This window comes from Myxine glutinosa, chromosome 8 (assembly GCF_964187855.1).
Source record: "Myxine glutinosa chromosome 8, kmMyxGlut1.1, whole genome shotgun sequence".
NCBI classification, from domain to species: Eukaryota; Metazoa; Chordata; class Myxini; order Myxiniformes; family Myxinidae; genus Myxine; species Myxine glutinosa.
The window spans coordinates 118,824,098-118,843,711 of NC_136268.1; the positions used below are offsets into that span (position 1 = coordinate 118,824,098).

The 19,614-nt window shown below is 42.5% G+C and overlaps 1 protein-coding gene across 1 annotated transcript; it reads left to right on the forward strand.

Annotated features, from left to right (window-relative positions):
- Positions 1-3,872: 3,872 nt before the first annotated feature.
- On the forward strand, positions 3,873-12,522 carry LOC137412104 (indolethylamine N-methyltransferase-like). Its single transcript, XM_078783712.1, has 2 exons — positions 3,873-4,641; positions 11,400-12,522. Exons 1-2 carry the CDS (start codon positions 4,498-4,500, stop codon positions 12,054-12,056), a joined length of 801 nt encoding a protein of 266 aa, XP_078639838.1. The 5' UTR covers positions 3,873-4,497; the 3' UTR covers positions 12,057-12,522.
- The last annotated feature ends 7,092 nt before the right edge of the window (positions 12,523-19,614 follow it).

The following is a 19,614-nucleotide window of genomic DNA, read 5'->3' on the forward strand; positions in this document are numbered from 1 at the left end:
AGTCAACAACAGGATTATATCACAGGTGGCGTGGCAAAATGTACGGACAGGTGCATTTGATGATTGGCTTCACAGTCGGGTAAACAAGGGTTGTTGCGTTCTGTATTCGTGGAAAACAACTGCTGCACGTCTCCAAAGGTTATTGCAGCTTCCTCTGGAGATGGTCCGTCAACTCGACAATGCTGTTTGTCATGGAGTGGTGGCTTTACGAAATTATGGCATGAAACAGCGTGCAGTATGGCATCACTCAAGGTCATGTGTCAAAGATCCTGAAACGAAATGCTCAGAGGGGTGTCCCTACTCCAATACCGAGGCCAGGACGTCCCCGCAGAACCACAAGGAGGGATGATCGCCAGCTGCACCAGTTAGTCTGCAATGGCCGTACCAAGTCAGCTAATCGGCTTAGGGCTGAGTGGCAGCAACTGACAAATGTGCCTGTATCCAGAAGGCTAGTCAACCAACGACTGGTTCAAGCAGGCTATCGTGCCAGGCGTCCCCTGAGAAAGCCACGCCTGACCAGACAACATCGCCAGCGCCGTTTGCAGTGGGCCAGAGAGCACCGTCAATGGCAGCCAGGACAATGGAATCACGTGATCTTTAGTGACGAGTCTAGATTTCTGGTCTATCGTCAAGATGGCTGCGTCGAGTGCGCAGCCAAGTGCATGAAGCCTACAACAAAGATTGTATAGTGCCAAGAGTCCAAGCTGGAGGTGGTGGGGTGACCGTTTGGGCTGCTTTTCATGCAGGGGGAAAAACTGACCTGGTTGTTCTGAATGGAAACCTGAACCAGTTCAAGTACAGGGCCATTCTGGAAGAAACATTGCTTCCATTTGCTCATGCAGCCTTTCGAGGAAACTTTGTCTTCCAAGATGACAATGCACGGCCTCATCGTGCTCGCATGATCCAACACTTTCTTGCTGACCGTGGTGTCGAGCATATGGAGTGGCCTGCCATGTCCCCAGATATGAATCCGATAGAGAACTTGTGGGCAGAATTAACGCGTCAAATCGACCACTTGGACCAGCAGCCGACCTCTGTGCGTGAATTGCAGCAGGCTATTGTAACTGCATGACAAGCGATTCCTGTCCAAACCTTGGCAAATCTCGTGAACAGCATGCCTCAACGTGTACGTGCTCTCCTGAATGCTCGTGGGGGTTACAGGAAGTACTGAACTGTAATTTTACTGTCCGTAATCCCAGTCGTAATTTAACTTTTGTTTTTGTTTAAAAATTTTTTGGCTAATGTGCAAAATAAAGAGATACTTCTGGAAAACGTACAGAGGTTTAACACAGTACTGTCCATGAATTGAGTTCGATATCAGTTTACATCACTTTCAAGGATCAATTTATTTGTTTCGAAATGTCAAATGTGGTTTTTGTTTCTTTTCAAGGTCACATGAACAAAATCTAGAATAATTTCATCATAATTCCAATGAACTTTTGGTTCTAAGACATTTTGAAAAGTAAGTTCACCCCCACAAAAAAAAAATTCCATATTAAATGCCAAGTCTGTATAAAGGGTAATTATAAAGGGTGATTAGAAAGGGTGATTATAAAGGGTGATTCTAAAGGGTGATTATAAAGAGTGATTCTAAAGCATGATTATAAAGGGTGATTATAAAGGGTGATTCTAAATGGTGATTATAAAGGGTGATTCTAAAGGGTGATTCTAAAGGGTGATTCTAAAGGGTGATTCTAACGGGTGATTATAAAGGGTGATTCTAAAGGGTGATTATAAAGGGTGATTCTAAAATGTGATTCTGAAGGGTGATTCTAAAGCATGATTATAAAGGGTGATTCTAAACGGTGATTATAAAGGGTGATTCAAAAGGGTGTTTATAAAGGGTGATTCTAAGGGGTGATTATGAAGGGTGATTATAAAGGGGGATTCTAAACAGGGATTCTAAAGGGTGATTCTAAAGGATGATTATAAAGGGTGATTCTAAACGGTGATTCTAAAGGGTGATTATAAAGGGTGATTATAAAGGGTGATTCTAAACGGTGATTATAAAGGGTGATTCTAAACGGTGATTCTAAAGGGTGATTATAAAGGGTGATTCTAAACGGTGATTATAAGGGGTGATTCTAAAGGGTGATTATAAAGGGTGATTATAAAGGGTGATTATAAAGGGGGATTCTAAAGGGTGATTATAAAGTGTGATTATAAAACGTGATTCTAAACGGTGATTCTAAAGGGTGATTCTAAAGGGTGATTCTAAAGGGTGATTCTAAAGGGTGATTATAAAGGGTGATTCTAAAGGGTGATTCTAAAGGGTGATTCTAAAGGGTGATTCTAAACGGTGATTATAAAGGGTGATTCTAAAGGGTGATTATTAAGGGTGATTCTAAAGGGTGATTATAAAGGGTGATTCTAAAGGGTGATTATAAAGGGTGATTCTAAAGGGTGATTCTAAAGGGTGATTATAAAGGGTGATTATAAAGGGTGATTCTAAAGGGTGATTCTAAAGGGTGATTCTACAGGGTGATTATAAAGGGTGATTCTAAAGGGTGATTATAAAGGGTGATTCTAAAGGGTGATTCTAAAGGGTGATTATAAAGGGTGATTCTAAAGGGTGATTATAAAGGGTGATTATAAAGGGTGATTATAAAGGGTGATTCTGAAGGGTGATTCTAAAGGGTGATTCTACAGGGTGATTATAAAGGGTGATTCCAACAGGTGATTCCAAAGGGTGATTATAAAGGGTGATTCTAAAGGGTGATCCAAAAGGGTGATTCTAAAGGGTGATTCTAAAAGGTGATTCTAAAGGGTGATTCTAAAGCATGATTATGAAGGGTGATTCTAAAGGGTGATTCTAAAAGGTGATTCTAAAGGGTGATTCTAAAGCATGATTATGAAGGGTGATTCTAAAGGGTGATTCTAAAGGGTGATTCTAAAGGGTGATTATAAAGGGTGATTCTAAACGCTGATTATAAAGCGTGATTCTAAAGGGTAATTCTAAAGGGTGATTATAAAGGGTGATTATAAAGGGTGATTCTAAAGGGTGATTATAAAGGGTGATTCTAAAGTGTGATTCTAAAGGGTGATTCTAAAGGGTGATTATAAAGGGTGGTTCTAAAGGGTGATTATAAAGGGTGATTATAAAGGGTGATTCTAAACGCTGATTATAAAGGGTGATTCTAAACGGTGATTCTAAAGGGTGATTCTAAAGGGTGATTATAAAGGGTGATTATAAAGGGTGATTCTAAACGGTGATTCTAAAGGGTGATTCTAAAGGGTGATTATAAAGGGTGATTCTAAAGGGTGATTCTAAAGGGTGATTCTAAAGGGTAATTCTAAAGGGTGATTCTAAAGGGTGATTCTAAAGGGTGATTCTAAAGGGTAATTATGAAGGATTCTAAAGTTGTTAGCATCTGGAAGTGCTATAACTTGCATGGATTGCACACAAACTGCTTCTTTCAGACATGAGGGCGATTTTAAGCAGAGGGGCAATACCCCTGGTGCTCACCTGGTAGAATAATCAGTATAGTGCACTGACTCAAGGTATTTTAAACCAATTTTAATGGCTGCTAGAAGACAGGACAGCATGTAGAATCAGAATAACATAATCATGAGACTTTAAACAAACAAACAAACAAAAAATCAATTTTGTTTGGCAACATCCTCCTCCCCCCACCCCCAACCCCGTATACCTCCTTAGACCCCAATTTTTCTAATAGCGTGAACAAACATTGATACATCAGGGGTGAGGAAGGTTGTGGTAAAGTTTCATCGAAATTACCTGTGTAGTTTCTGAGAAGAAAGCAAATACCTATTTTGGGGGGCAACCCCTGGATCCACTTTGACCCCTGGTAAACCCCCTTAGACCTCGATTTTTTTTAATGCCATGAACAAGCTTTAGTCACAACACAACAAATATCGTTTGTGCCAAATTTGGTCACAGTCCCATCAGCGGTTTCGGAGAAGTTGCAATTAAGTGTTTACGGACTGACTACTCGCCATCGGATAAGGGCCCAAGAACTATATGTTCCAGGTGAGCTAAAAAATAGGATTGCAAAGGTCATTAAGTGTATCCAAAATGAAAGATCACTTATTAACTTTTCTGTATTTTTCTAATCATTCGGATACGTCTGAACGTGTCCACTTTTACCTGTTTTGTTATATTTATGTAAGGTGTAATCATTTGCCAAATGCAACTTATTGTACAATGTACAGGTACTTCTTCTACAGGTCATTAATGTACAAAGTAGCTCGACCTGTGTATATTAGGTTGTTGCTTCTGTCTAAGCATATTTAATATTACAGCATTATTTATCTCAGATATAAATCGTAAAGTTTTAAAGGACAGTCAAGTTATTTGACCGTAACAAATGTGATAGTTTCAAACCGCAAAATAATGCAGCAGCATGAGAATTAATAGGGCGGAGAAACCATCAGCAACAGCAACAACAACAACAAGCTGAAGATAAAAAGAAGAACAAGAAGAATTGTTCCAAATCCGACAGGTCGGGCATACGTTACGAGGCGCCCGGCAGCACCATGGCCAAAGAAAGCGGCACATTTTCAGGTGGGGATTACAAGTCGCACTTCCAACCTCGGGAATACTTGAGGAATAATCTTGGAGATCTAGAGAGACCGCAGGAGGGCAACTACCTACCTTGGGCGCTGAAGAAGCTGCATCAGGTGAGTTTGTTGAACACAATGAATGCATATATATATATATATATATACATATATGTGTGTGTGTGTGTGTGTGTGTGTGTGTGTGTGTGTGTGTGTGTGTGTGTGTGTGTGTGTGTGTGTGTGTGTGTGTGTGTGTGTGCGTGCTATTTGTTGACTATGAGTTGGTTCAGATTTATTTCGCAATTTATAAAAAGTTAAGGTTTTACAACTTTTAAAATGTCAGTTTTGTTCCAAGAGTGAACTAAATGTACATGGAAACTTATATATTAGGACATTTGACTCATAATGCCAGTTCATTAACCACCCCATTGACTTATATGCTGCTCATGATGAGCAGGACACCCCCAATCTAAGCATTAACATAATCGACCTGAACATCTGCAACTACAACTACACTCGGTAGAGCACACACATGACGTCAGCCAAGCTGAAAAGTTTACGTTTTGTATCCCACTGATAGGCTGGATCTGGATTTGGACCTGATCCAAAATCTAATCGGCTCGTTCTTGTCACTGCTTGTACTTGCTTTTTTCTATGCCACGTGGAACTTTTCTCTGCCATATGGGACTTTTTCTATGGCACGTGGGACTTTTTATATGCCACATGGGACTTTTTCTATGCCATGTGGGACTTTTTCGATGCCATGTGGGACTTTCTCTATGGCACGTGGGACTTTTTATATGCCACATGGGACTTTTTCGATGCTGTGTGGGAATTTTTCGATGCCATGTGGGACTTTGTCTATGCTACGTGGGACTTTTTATATGCCACATGGGACTTTTTCTATGCCATGTGGGCCTTTTTCTATGCCATGTGGGACTTTTTCTATGCCATGTGGGACTTTTTGTATGCCATGTGGGAGTTTTTGTATGCAATGTGGGACTTTTTCTATGCCATGTGGGACTTTTTCTATGCCATATAGGACTTTTTCTATGGCACGTGGGACTTTTTATATGCCACATGGGACTTTTTATATGCTATGTGGGAATTTTTCGATGCCATGTGGGACTTTGTCTATGCTACGTGGGACTTTTTATATGCCACATGGGACTTTTTCTATGCCATGTGGGACTTTTTCTATGCCATGTGGGACTTTTTCTATGCCATGTGGGACTTTTTGTATGCAATGTGGGACTTTTTCTATGCCATGTGGGACTTTTTCTATGCCATGTGGGACTTTTTCTATGCCACATGGGGTTTTCCCTGTGCCACGATCCATGATGAGCAGGATCTGAAAAAGCAAGATACATTTAATGATTTAATTCTGCTTTGCTCACTCTTTGCTTGGTGTTACATATTTAGGGGAATGTATGTGAATTACTATTCAGGGTTGCTTATTACTGTGTAGTAGATTAAGGGTTGTTGTGGTTGGAGGGTCAGGAGCCCTTCTGAAAAAGTGTCCGGAAACGGAAGTGACCGGAAACGGAAGAAGAAAAGACACGAGGAAGAAAAGCGACGAGTATTCTTCTTCCTCGCCCCGCTCCGACGAAAGGTGGGATCGACCTTGCGCTGCGTGGAAAAGCGGCGTTCCGAAGCCCGTCTGGCGCGAGGAATTACCGGGACGTGTACCTGCCCGGTGGAGACATCAAGTTGACGTGGGGCCGTGCATCGACCCCGCGTCTGGCACCGTTTGCGGCCCCGTCTAAACAGACGCGTGCGGGTCGCACGTTGGGGCCTAACGCGCCTTGCAAGCGGCGTGGGGCTTTTGGCTTGCTCTACCGTACCCGCTTCGCATGGCCACGAGGGGCTGCAGCCACGGTGCCTGGTACGATACCTGCCTGGTGGAAAAACGTCCACCCGGGGTTCGTTCAACCGCCCGAGGGCGGCGACGCCGACCAGTATCTTGGTCAGGAGGGGCCCAGAGACATTGTGAGGAGCAGAGACCAAAAGGGGGTCGTGAGTACCGAAGTGAACACACATATATAAGATGGCCATCTTAATCATATAGGGGATTGATTGTGGATTGGGAATTGTGGATGGTTGTTTGCTATTGATTGCTCGGGGAAAATCTCCGTGGTTGTATCATTGAAATTGTATGGTGTCATTACCATTGAAATATATCCTTGAACATCAGTTTTCTCTTGGGTGGAATTCATATGGATTGCGTGGAGAAAGCGCATATATAATACAACTTTCTGGCGAAGTTCCTCTCACGGTCCGGGGGTCACCGAGACCAGGTATTCACCGAGGGGACCACGTAACAGAATTGGGGGCTCGTCCGGGATCTAAAATTGTATAAAATAATAAAATAATATTTTTATTAATTAAAATGTATTAATTAAGTATTAATTGGAAAATTTTTGGGGAAATTGGGGTAAAGTCTTGGGTGAAGGTTAACAGGTGTTAACGATAGTCACCATGGCGTTTGTGGCACAGAACTTTGCGGTAACACCGAGTGAGGCACAGTTCCGAGCGTTACTAAAGTCGGACCTCTTGAAATTGGCCAAACATTTTAACTTGGAGGTCCGAACTAATTTGAGGAAGGCAGAGTTGCAGGCCACGGTGATACAATCTATGGTGGGATTAGGAACATGGGACGAGTTAGCCTGGGAGTGGCTACCCGAAGAACCAGAAGACGTTGAGCTCCGGAAACTGGAGTTGCAATTACGGAGCCAGGAACGGATCAAAGAAGAAGAAAGGAAAGCAGAAGAGAGGAGAGAAGAGAAACAAGCAGAGGAAAGGAGAGTGGAACGAGAACTCCAGGAAAGGTTAGCAGAAGAAAAAAGGAAAGCAGAAAAGGAAAGAGCAGAAGAAGAAAGGAGAGTGGAACGAGAACTCCAGGAAAGGTTAGAAAGGATGAAAACAGAGGAAAGGAAAGCAGAAGCAGAGGAGAGGAGAGCTGCAAGGGAACTCGAAGCAGAGGAGAGAAAAGCGGAAAGGGAATTAAAGGAACGTGACATGGAGCTTCAGCAAGAAATTAAATTCAAGGAGCTGGAGTTAATGAGAGAACGGGGAGAGGCACCACCCTGGCTGACGGGGTCGACACCTAACCAGAAAACCTGGGATGTGGGCAGACATGTGAGGCTGGTTCCACCGTTCAGTGAAAAGGAAGTCGCGAAATTTTTTCCACACTTTGAGAAAGTGGCTCGACAATTAAACTGGCCGGAGGAGGCCTGGACCATACTCGTGCAAAGTGTGCTGGTGGGGAAAGCTCAAGAGATTTATTCGGCGCTACCAATGGACCAATGTGCAGATTATGAGGTACTGAAGAAGCACATCCTCAAGGCCTATGAGTTGGTTCCGGAAGCTTACAGGCAAAAATTCAGGAATGCCAGGAAGAGGGAGAGTGAGACCCATGTGGAGTTTGCCAGGGTGAAAGAAAACATGTTTGATCGGTGGTGTGAGTCAAAAGGAGTCGGGAAAGACTTCGAAACATTGCGTGACTTGATCCTGGTGGAGGAATTCCAGCAGTGTGTCCACGAGGACATCAAAGTGTACCTGCAGGAAAAGAAAGTACCAAAGTTGTGGGACGCAGCCACCATGGCAGATGATTATATGCCTTAACCCACCGAATAGGGGTCCACAAACCTAACTCCTCGCCTAGACTTCAGCAGGGGAGTTATGGAACACCCGGTGCGGAGAACGACCTTACATGGCGGCGGCCTCGAGATGACTATGGGGACAACTATGATACCCCACCTGTTCGAAATCAGAGGGATGCGGGCCCAAGACAAACTTAAAGTTCGGGGGGCCCGAGGCAGACCACGAGTTTTTCCTCTGGGCCTACTTGCGCTTTTTGCAAGAAACCGGGACACTTGATGTCCAGTTGTTACCGCATGAACAGGGAAGACCCAGAGCGGAGTCCGACTATTACGACTCCAAATGCAATGGCCATTGTGCGAAATCGCCATCAATAGGGTTACCAACCATTTATTTCAGAGGGGTTTGTGTCACGGGATGGAGCCTCGACTAACCGGAGACCAGTTAGGATATTGAGGGACACAGGGGCACATCAATCTTTAATGCTTGAAGGCATTTTGCCATGGTCCGAGGAGACGGCAACGGGGAATAGTGTTCGTTTACAGGGGATCGGGGGTGGTGTTAGTGCTCCACTTCATGTCATCCATTTGGAGTCCGATTTGGTGTCAGGACCGGTCACCGTCGGTTTACAAGCCACGCTTCCTGTAGAGGGTGTCTCTGTGGTTATCGGGAATGATTTGGCCGGGGGTCAAGTTTATGGTAACCTGAGGGTTGGTAAAGAGCCCAGCAGGGAAAATAACACCACACCAGCTCGGGATGGCGACAAAAGTGCCAAGTTATTTGTAGGGGGACTGAACTTCAAAACAGAGGAAGAAGTTCTGACCTCTGTCTTCAACAGATATGGGCCGCTGGTGGAGTGCAGTTGGTAAGAGACAGGGAAATGCAACAGTCAAGAGGGTTCGGCTTTGTCACGTTTGCAAGCACAAAAGACGCCAGAGAGGCAGAGAAGAATTGGAATGGCAAGGATTTGGAGGGTCGGACCATAACAGTAGGGAAGGCATTTCGTAGGCGTCGAGAGGTCTACAGGAGAGTACAACTGGGCGGTAGTTTTGGTGGTGGCCGCAATCAATATTATTATGGAGGCTCCCTGAGTTACGGCAGCTCCCGAAGGAAGGATTGTCAAAGTAGTGGCCGAGAAGGAGACCGCTATTCATGGGACTACAGGGACAAGCGTTCCCACCATAATTATTAGAGAAGTCGAAGCACTGAATGCGGCGGAGCCGCCGAGCCAAGATTCCTACACGGATTAACCGTGAACGCCGTTCCTAAAGGCGTCCATGTAGTGAACTTTCATGCACGGACTAACCGTGAACTCCACGTTCCTAAAGGCATCCATGTAGTGAATACTCGGCTTGGCCTCCCGGAAAAAGTGCTATCGAGTTGCTTAACTTTGGATCTTTGATCAACCCCTTAACCTTCATTCACAAGAAACTGACAGTCAAAGTCAGAGGGTCATGAGATGGAGTTTGGCTTGGCAGGAGTCCACCGGGAAATTGAACATGTAAAGGGCAGGGACAATGTCGTTGCTGGTGCTTTGTCCCGAGTGAATTACCTTTGAAAATCTCTGGGGGTTTTGTGAATTTTGTGGCTTTATTTTTGAGTTGTGATAATTGTTGCCCAGGGGAACTGATGATTTGGGGGTTGAGTTACCTGGTTTGTTTATCCAAGTGGCCGGCAAAGAAAGTTTTCGCTGGGTTCAAACTTTCTTTCTTGAAGGGGGGGAGTGTTACATATTTAGGGGAATGTATGTGAATTACTATTCAGGGTTGCTTATTACTGTGTAGTAGATTAAGGGTTGTTGTGGTTGGAGGGTCAGGAGCCCTTCTGAAAAAGTGTCCGGAAACGGAAGTGACTGGAAACGGAAGAAGAAAAGACACGAGGAAGAAAAGCGACGAGTATTCTTCTTCCTCGCCCCGCTCCGACGAAAGGTGGGATCGACCTTGCGCTGCGTGGAAAAGCGGCGTTCCGAAGCCCGTCTGGCGCGAGGAATTACCGGGACGTGTACCTGCCCGGTGGAGACGTCAAGTTGACGTGGGGCCGTGCATCGACCCCGCGTCTGGCACCGTTCGCGGCCCCGTCTAAACAGACGCGTGCGGGTCGCACGTTGGGGCCTAACGCGCCTTGCAAGCGGCGTGGGGCTTTTGGCTTGCTCTACCGTACCCGCTTCGCGTGGCCACGAGGGGCTGCAGCCACGGTGCCTGGTACGATACCTGCCCGGTGGAAAAACGTCCACCCGGGGTTCGTTCAACCGCCCGAGGGCGGCGACGCCGACCAGTATCTTGGTCAGGAGGGGCCCAGAGACATTGTGAGGAGCAGAGACCAAAAGGGGGTCGTGAGTACCGAAGTGAACACACATATATAAGATGGCCATCTTAATCATATAGGGGATTGATTGTGGATTGGGAATTGTGGATGGTTGTTTGCTATTGATTGCTCGGGGAAAATCTCCGTGGTTGTATCATTGAAATTGTATGGTGTCATTACCATTGAAATATATCCTTGAACATCAGTTTTCTCTTGGATGGAATTCATATGGATTGCGTGGCGAAAGCGCATATATAATACAACTTTCTGGCGAAGTTCCTCTCACGGTCCGGGGGTCACCGAGACCAGGTATTCACCGAGGGGACCACGTAACATTGGCATTGAGGTGGTTTACCAATGAGGGGCGTTTTGATTATGACTAGTGACCTTCAAGTATTATTACAGAAGGCCCTCATCAGAAGGTCTAACAGGTCGATGTGGTCTTGGGGGACTAAGGGTTCTAATGGGGGTATATATGGTCTTCAGGTTCCGAAAGTGTCTTCAAGTTCCTGAGGGTCATAGAAGTTTTAGAGTCTTGAGGGCCATTGGTTATAAAAGGTCTAAAGGGTCAGACAGTTTATAACAGACCAAAACAACCAATATACTCGTGAATGGTCATTAATGCACAAAGGATTGTACAGATGCGACATGAGGATTGTACAGATGCGACAGAACGGTGGTTGATGTGGTCTTCACATATTTTTGTTTGGAACTGTACAGTGGCTGCTACTTTTGGGTGATGTAACTACATCGTCTTTAATTCCCCTGTCATCTCAATCTTCCATTAGCCTTGATTTGGTATTAAACAATTTTTTTTCTACTGATTTAAATAAATTATTTCCATGAAAGGAACATCCATGTGAATCAGTTGGAAGAATTTTATGACAAGAAAGGTTGTGACAAATGCTAATTGAAAATCAACAATACAGCAAATGCATGTCTTTTATGTCTCTTGTCTTTATTATATGCATCAGGTTTTTAGCCACTCAGATCTGCACGGCCATCGCTTGCTGGATGTGGGGTCTGGACCAACCATCTACCAAATACTCTCTGCAAGTGAGGCTTTTGATGACATCTACTTGTCGGACTTCACGGAGGTTAACAGGAATGAGTTGCACCTTTGGCTGGCAGACTCGCCTGAAGCTTTCAACTGGAGCCCAATAATTCAGTACGTGTGTGACCTGGAGGGAAACGGAGACACGTGTGAGTCAAAGTCCGAGCGGCTGCGGAGGAAAGTTAAATCGGTCCTTTCTTGTGACGTCAACCAAGATCCTCCAGTGTGCGGAATAGATCCTCCATTCGACTGCATCCTGACTACCTTTTGCCTAGAGGCTGCTTGCTTGGATATTGAAATGTATCATCAAGCTGTGGGTCGCCTTGCTGGGCTCCTGAAGGCTGGTGGCCATTTGGTAATGTTAGTCACCTTAGAGAAGACATTTTACCAGGTTGGAAACGAGCGTTTCTGGTGTTTGGAGCTCAGTGAGTCCACAGTGCAGGAAGCATTAATTAAGGCTGGTCTCTCCATCACAGTTGATGAAAAGTGTTGCAGGTCTGAGCTTGCAGATGCTTATGCAAATTTCACTGCAATGTTACTTGTTGTTGCTCAGAAAAATCCCCTCAAGCAACAATAGGTTTTTTTCTGTTGCTTTAAAAAAAATCGCACCTGTGTCAAAGGAAGCAGTTCAGCTTGGCTTTTCTAATATGAAATGGGCAAGCCTAGAAATGAACGAAACTCATTAGAATTACCCTTTAGAACCCCCTATAATTACACTTTACAACCCTTTAGAATTAAACGCAATGTGGTCGAAAGGTTCTTCTTCTGCATTTTTGATGGACGGACAGTCATAGCTAGATATTGAAGCAGCTTCGCCACTTAAACATTCGTTTGCTTTACCATGATTTCACCCTTCAGCTAAATGATTATTGATTGACTTCATGCAGTTTGTGTGTAAACCTACTTATTGGACGATGATCTTTCGTGGAAATTTCTAGCACGGAATCCTGTTTTCTTGTTAAATATCTGAAAGTGATAAAAGAAAACTTCATCATAGGAAATGAGTTCTTCAAAATAAAGGAGGAGAGAAAGTAAAGGAAATCAATTCATTTATCTGTCTCGTTTGTGTAAGTGAGTCTTCATGAAATAGCACCAAGGAAATGGTGAGCGGAACCGAGAAGGGGACCGAACATAAGGCAAGGCTTGTGTTGTGCAAATACTCCATCGACATAGATCATACATCATAATCTCACGAACAGCACATTGTCGTTTACTTTGGGGAAGACGATTCCACACATCACCTCCAACATGTGAGTCCTAAATATGCAACTTGGGGAGTACTAATTCACATTGTCCCTGTGTCAATATTTAAAGCTTATTTCCGTTTCAAGTGATGCATTATATTCTTTTTTAAATGAAATTGTGAAGATGCTAACAAGCGGGCACATGCCCACATTTCTTGGAAGAATGTTGAATTCCATCAAAATTCATTGTCCAAGCATCAAGACACATCATTGACACACTTAAGTCTTTCGCATGACAAAAGAACAATTCAAAATTTTGTGTTTCATTTTATGTTTTTCACTGAAAGTGGCAAGTATAGTGTATGTACAATTATATCACATGTGCAAAACCAAATATCCATACACGCTTCACCGCTATTACCTTGCCTGCAGCTATCGACTACCAATGTTTTGTCTTTCACAAGTTTTTACAGGCCCTAGTGGTGTTTTTCATTCCAAAAGTTGTTTGAAAAACCTTGCCTTATTCCAGTGCAACTTTTCTTTTCACCATCAAATAGATTGTAAATGCAGTTCAAACTTAGCATCTTCTGCTTATTAATGAGAAATTAACTCCTATTAATTCCTTTGGTTTTCGCAAAGCTTTCCCGGTATCGATAAACTTAAAGTTCCGAAATATCGGTGAAGCTGTGTGAAAACCACACAAATTAAAAGGAATTAATTTCTCATTAATAAGCAGAAGATCCCAAGTTTGTTTGCTGCAAGCCTTCCTGTAATTTGGAAAAAGCAGAATGCCGTTTAAAAATAAGATCGCTCAATTAACTACAACCGGGAGCGAAATGTCATGTTATCCATGTTTTGTATTTTCCTGGTGAACATGTGGCTTGGTTTTGTGCCACTTGATGGCACCACAAATCCACGGAATAGCTAACATTCAAAAACATCTCCCTCACAAAGCTAAATAGATTAAAACCTCTTTCCTTAGCTTGCCCCGGGTATTATTGTGATAAGAAGGCTCTCATGTCGACATTTCATACAAATGCAGGCAATGGACGTCTCCACAGGGCATTATCAGGAACCACAACTATAAAGGGCAAGTGTGTAATGTCACGTGAACTTGTACAGGTTTATCACAACAACAGCTTTCTACGTCATTGATTCTCAATGCAAGCACACTTTTCTATTTTTAAAAAATGTTAAAGAAATAATCAAATTTGGTTTACAAGTTTGAACACACTAGATTTAATTCAAAGCCTAATGTCTGGAGTGGCTAATAAAAATGTGACAATTTAAATACTTAATAGAATCTTACTTGTCATATTTTTGTGGCACTTCATGTATGTTGTCAAATAATGGCATCATACTATCATGACAAAAGTGACTATCACATACCCTCATCCAACAAGAAGAAAGAGCCATAAAATGTCATCGTCCGCATGGTTTTAGTAATTTTGCTGGACCGAGTTAAAGACCGTCAGTCGGCCATCTTTAGTCACATTACAAAACAAAATCTTCTGCAAATGTATACTCTCATGTATTATCTTTGTGCCAAGTTTGAACAAAATCGGTCCATGCATGTCGAGAAAATGTTGGGGACACAAGTGACAAAATGCCACCAGGCGGCCATCTTGGATCTGATCTCAAATAACAATGACGTCCATATGTAACCCATCATTCATTTTCCGTGTGTCATGCATGTCCGAGAAATGGTTGAGGACATGGTAAATATCGGGTTTATTTTACAACTAATATGGCCGCCAGTTTACTAGTCGCCCATCTTTGTTCAGATCACAAAATAATGTGAGATGCATGTGTATGCCATCATGTACTCTGCTTGTGCCAAGTTTGAACAAAATCAGACTATGCATGTTCAATAAATGGTTGGGGACACTTTTAAGTAACAAAATGGCTGCCAGTCGGCCATCTTGGATCTGATCTCGAAAATAAATGACGTGCATATGTAAGACATCATTCGCTATCTGTGTGCAAAGTTCTGAACATCGGTAAATGCATGTCTGAGAAATGGTTGAGGACACGTTCAACATCGGGTTTTTTTTACAACTAAAATGGCCACCAGTCGAACACCTTTGATCGCATTGAGAAACAAAATGATGTGCATATGTAAACCTTCATTTATTGTCTTTTTGCCAAGTAGGAACAAAATCGCTCCATAATCTCCGAGATATGTTTGCAGATGCATGGACGCACAGATGGATGGACGGACGAGACCCAAATCCATAAGCTCCCTTTTCAGACAAAGACCAATGGCGGCTAATAACCAAGATGCATGGTTATTCAAAGGTACAACCGTTGTTGAAAGAAAGAGAGAAGATAATATAAATGAGAAGGTGGAAGGAGAAGGAGAAAGTGAGAAAGAGGGAGGTAGATGGACTTGGAGATGGATGTGTGTGTATTCTCCACCAAATTTAATGCCACCATTGGAAAAGACAGCGCCCTGTGGAGGAGCGTAATCGGAAAAGGAGTAGGAAAAGGAAATGACGATAGTCTACTTCTTCTTCACAAAATGTGTGGAACATGGACTTATTATTACCAACACATTATTTAGACAAAATAGTAAATTAAATACATCCTGGATGCACCCTCGTTCAAATTTATCGCCATCTCATTGACTATGTAATCATCAAAGCCAGAGACTGTCAGCATGTCCTGATAACCAGGGTCATGTGAGGTGCGGATGACAGTTGCACGGATCACCATTTAATAAGATCCATATTACAGATGCAGATTGCCTCTAAACAGCAAAATCAAAAGACGTCAAGAATGAAAATAAAAACTGAAAAACCTAAAGATGAAAAAAATATTTTATTTCTGAGAACTGCTCTTGGAGAGAAACTCCGCAATATCCCAAATACCACTGGATCGGTGCATGAACAATGTCACGCCTTGAAAAGCAATATTTTGGAGGCTTGTGAAGAATCGATTGGTTTCATGAATAAGAAAAATCCAGATTGCTCTGATTGAAAATAATAATGTCGTCAAGCAGCAAATATATCGTAAACGAGCGGCGTTCACAGTCTGGCAAAACAATATTAGTTCCGAGGACAAACTAACTACATACTAGGATTTCTACACCCCTTTCAAATTTTTCACCTTTTGTTGCCTTTTAGCGTGGAATTAAATTGCATTAAATCAGATATGTTTCACCTTTATTTACACATCGTAACCCACAACTTCCAAGTGAAAAACAAATTCTACAAATTTCAGAAAATTAATTAAAAATACAAAACTAGAATATCTTGGTTGGATAAGTTTCTACCTCCCTTATAATAGCAATTGTAAATTAGCTCAGGTGTAACCATTCACCTTCAAAATCACACATCAAATTAATTGGCCTCCACCTTTGTTAAATTATAGTGATTCTGATTATTTGAGAATAAAATCAGCTGTTCCTGGCGGTTTCCTCTGCTGCTTAGTGCATTTCACATCAAAGACTCAACCATGAGCACCAAGGCGCTTTCAAATACCTCCTGGATAAAGTTGTGGAAAGGCACAGATCTGCGGATGGGTATAAAAATATTTCAAAGGCCTTGAATATTCCTTGGAGCACAGTCAAGATGATCATTAAGAAGTGGAATGCGTATGGTACCGGCAAGACCTTGCCTAGATCAGGCCGTCCCTCCAAACTGGATGACCAAGGAAGGAGGAGACTGATTAGAGAGGCCACCAAATGACCAATGGCAACTTTGGAAGAGCTACAGGCCTTTATCGCAAAGACGGGTCACTGTGTGCATGTGACAACATTATCGCAAGCGCTCCACAAGTCTGGACTTTACAGTGAGGTGGCAAGAAGGAAGCCATTACTCAAAAACCCACCTATTATACACGTCTATTATACACCGCCAAAAGAAGGTATGTTTTGATAATGCAGTGAAAGGAAAATAATGGTCTTTAGTAAAAAAAAACTTTTGCTTTTCACCGGAGTTTTCAAGGCCGAATAATGTGCAAATACAGTAATTTATCAACAAACTGTATTTAACATGTGCATGAACATGTATTCATATGTTATGTGAAGTAAATAAACATACATAGGTCGGTAAGAATCAAAAGCGGGTTTTCTTTTATATACTTCCTTTTACCAAAAGTGGTTAAAGCACTGTAATTAAACAAAATGCAACATAATACCAAGATAGTCGTTTGTGATGAGTAATGATAAGGAGGTTCCAAGTAAGACAACTTCATGCTCGTGATTGTGGTGACGCGATATTATGTATCGATCAATTTATGGACACCAATGGTTATTTAAGGCGAGGGTTGTCATGGTGAGGGGGTTGAGGTCTTGGAGTGAGGAGGGGTTTGAAGCCTTCAGGTTGGAAGAGGGAGGTCGAGGACCTGGGATATGGGAGGGGTGCTGGATCACTTGTGGTTTGTTGAGGAGGGTTGATCACTTGTGGTTTGTTGAGGGGGGTGAGTTGAGTAGAGGACTTGAAGTCACATTTTACATTGTGCGGATGTTCTGCGGTTACCTGCTTGTGTATCTTTCTATATATTTTCTGCCAGTCTGTGCACCCTTCTGTCTTTCTGTCTGTCAATCCCGTCGGGGCTTCAAATCAAATTGCCGCCATTTTGTTTGCTCCGTGTGATGTACACCATAGGCCTCAAAGGCCTCACAGGCTTTTGGTGTATATGAACCTTGACAAGTTTCCTTCATCAGTGCTGTGGTTACTTGAGTTGAGGTATGTGTGGATATTTGGATAGACGAGTGTGGGGTCTCGGGTTTTTATTTTATCAATGCATAAAAATTTCGCGTCGTTTGGATCCTCAAGGATGTGTCGGCCGTGACAAATTTTAACAAAAAAAAAGGGTTTACATTCATCTTTCCAAGCAAATGATGCGTTTCCTTATATGATTGACATTAAAGTTTCTTAGAAACTGAAAACTGAAGTCTAATTATATTGTTCATATTCCTGGGGTATATATAAAGAGTTTATTTAAGGTGAGTTAACTTTTCCAACTACAGTACTATATATAATCAAGCAATACTTCCAAAAACTTTGTATGTAATAGATTGAATATGTGGACGAACTATGGAATACAATGTTTACTCTCACCTCTGGTGAGAGTATTGCATTTGGGTCCACTTGCTTGTTTGCTTGTTTGTCTGCACAAAACGTGAGAATGTGTATTAATTACATTGGACCCTTTAGGACCCTAAGACATTTACGACCCTAAGACTCTTCTGCACCTTATAACCCTGAAACCAATTAAGACCATGAAGACCCTCAGGACCATGAACACCCACAATGACCCTAAAACCCTTGAAACTATTAGGACCCCTAAGACCTCCCAAGCCACCGAAAACACTTTAGAGCCTTTAGAACCACAAGACCCTTTGAGACCCCTAAGACTCTTAAACCCTCTATAACCCGAAGACCATTTCAGACCCCCGATGACCTGGTTGATACCAAAAAAATTTTTTGCAGACTATTTATTTTAAGTTGTGACAGATTATGCACCTCCTTCACAAGCATCACAATTAGATTGAAAAGGTGCTGTTTACATCTTATTTATAAAGAAAGAGTGGGGAAGGTGGGGAGGGGGGGGGGGGGGTGAAGAGGAAAAATATAATTGAGAAAAAGAAATTGTCAACGCGCAAGGATTGGGAAAGTTCCAGAATAAAGTGAAAGGATGTGATTGTTATGGAGTTGGGGAGTGGGAGGAGGGGTGGAGAGAGAAGGGGAAGGAAGATAATAAGGGAGGAAAGGAGCAAACTTCATGAAAGGTGAAAGCAGGAAGGGGGTCACATATAAAAGTTTAACAATTTGCATACTTTACACATAGATGGCCCCAAAACATAGCACCAGAAATATTCTAGAGTGTACTGTAAACCTGTGACAGGAATCACACGTGTGTGTGTGTGTGTGTGTGTGTGTGTGTGTGTGTGTGTGTGTGTGTGTGTGTGTGTGTGTGTGTGTGTGTGTGTGTGTGTGTGTGTGTGTGTGTATGTATTATGGCGTAAGGTAAGAAATGAAAAGGTCCACTAGTAACATGTTGAAGATCGGAAAGATCGGTAAGCAACACTCTTGAGAATGAATTATTGTGTGAGTACATTGGTCTCCCCTCTGTCAATCAGAAGAGAAAATGAAATCAATGGCTTATCAAACAGACGAAAGAAAATCAAATCAGATCAGATCAAACAGATCAAACAGAAAAATTTCTGCAAACGCACCCAATAACTCAGGTGTGCCGTCCTAACCTTTTGGACTTACCTCTAACCGTCCTAACCCTAACAGTAACCCTGGGACTGAATGGCATTTCAACACCTAAGAGAAGAAATGCACAGACGAGGCTCCAAATGTAATTCAAAATAGTCATGACATTCATTGCCCAGTGCATGTTAGTGTAATGCCTACACATCGTTCATGCTGGAGGCTCAATTCATAATCGTGTAAAACTTTTCATAATGTCATCAGAAAAAGAAAAAGAAAAAAAAGGTTGCTTCACTGTCATTGTCTTTAACAACTCCTGCAAATAATATAACCTTGAGTTGTACATCAAATATAAACTAAGTGTGAGTGTACAATTTTCTGCAATGCTTAATTAGGCGTCACACACTTCGACGAAAGCAAAACATGTGCGCATTAGCAATTTGCGTGCAATTTTGCGTTGTTAAATGCTACTTTGCGTGAAGCGGAGATAAAAGTAAATGTTTGATTGTGGGAAGGTCACATTTATTGAATGCTGAAATTAGGGCCATAATAGTAAAACTGATACACATGGCTGGAAATAGTTTATAGCAGACCGTAATGCAGCTACTTGGCTTTCAGTGGTCAGAAAAGCAAAACATACCTTTGAACTCTCGCGCTTGAGGATGCATTTGGAGCTTGGAATCCTCTCTGAATCAACAATTCCTCTGTGTGCACCAAGCACGTTGCCTCTGGAAGGACAGTAAAGTGACAGAGAAAATCAAATGACAAGATGAACTGTAAGTGATAA

Bases quoted from the DNA above. Each gene is read 5' to 3' on its own strand.
- LOC137412104 (XM_078783712.1), top strand. From the start codon at position 4,498: ATGGCCAAAGAAAGCGGCACATTTTCAGGTGGGGATTACAAGTCGCAC. The intron at 4,642-11,399 runs GTGAGTTTGTTG...TATATGCATCAG, and splicing joins CGCTGAAGAAGCTGCATCAG to GTTTTTAGCCACTCAGATCT.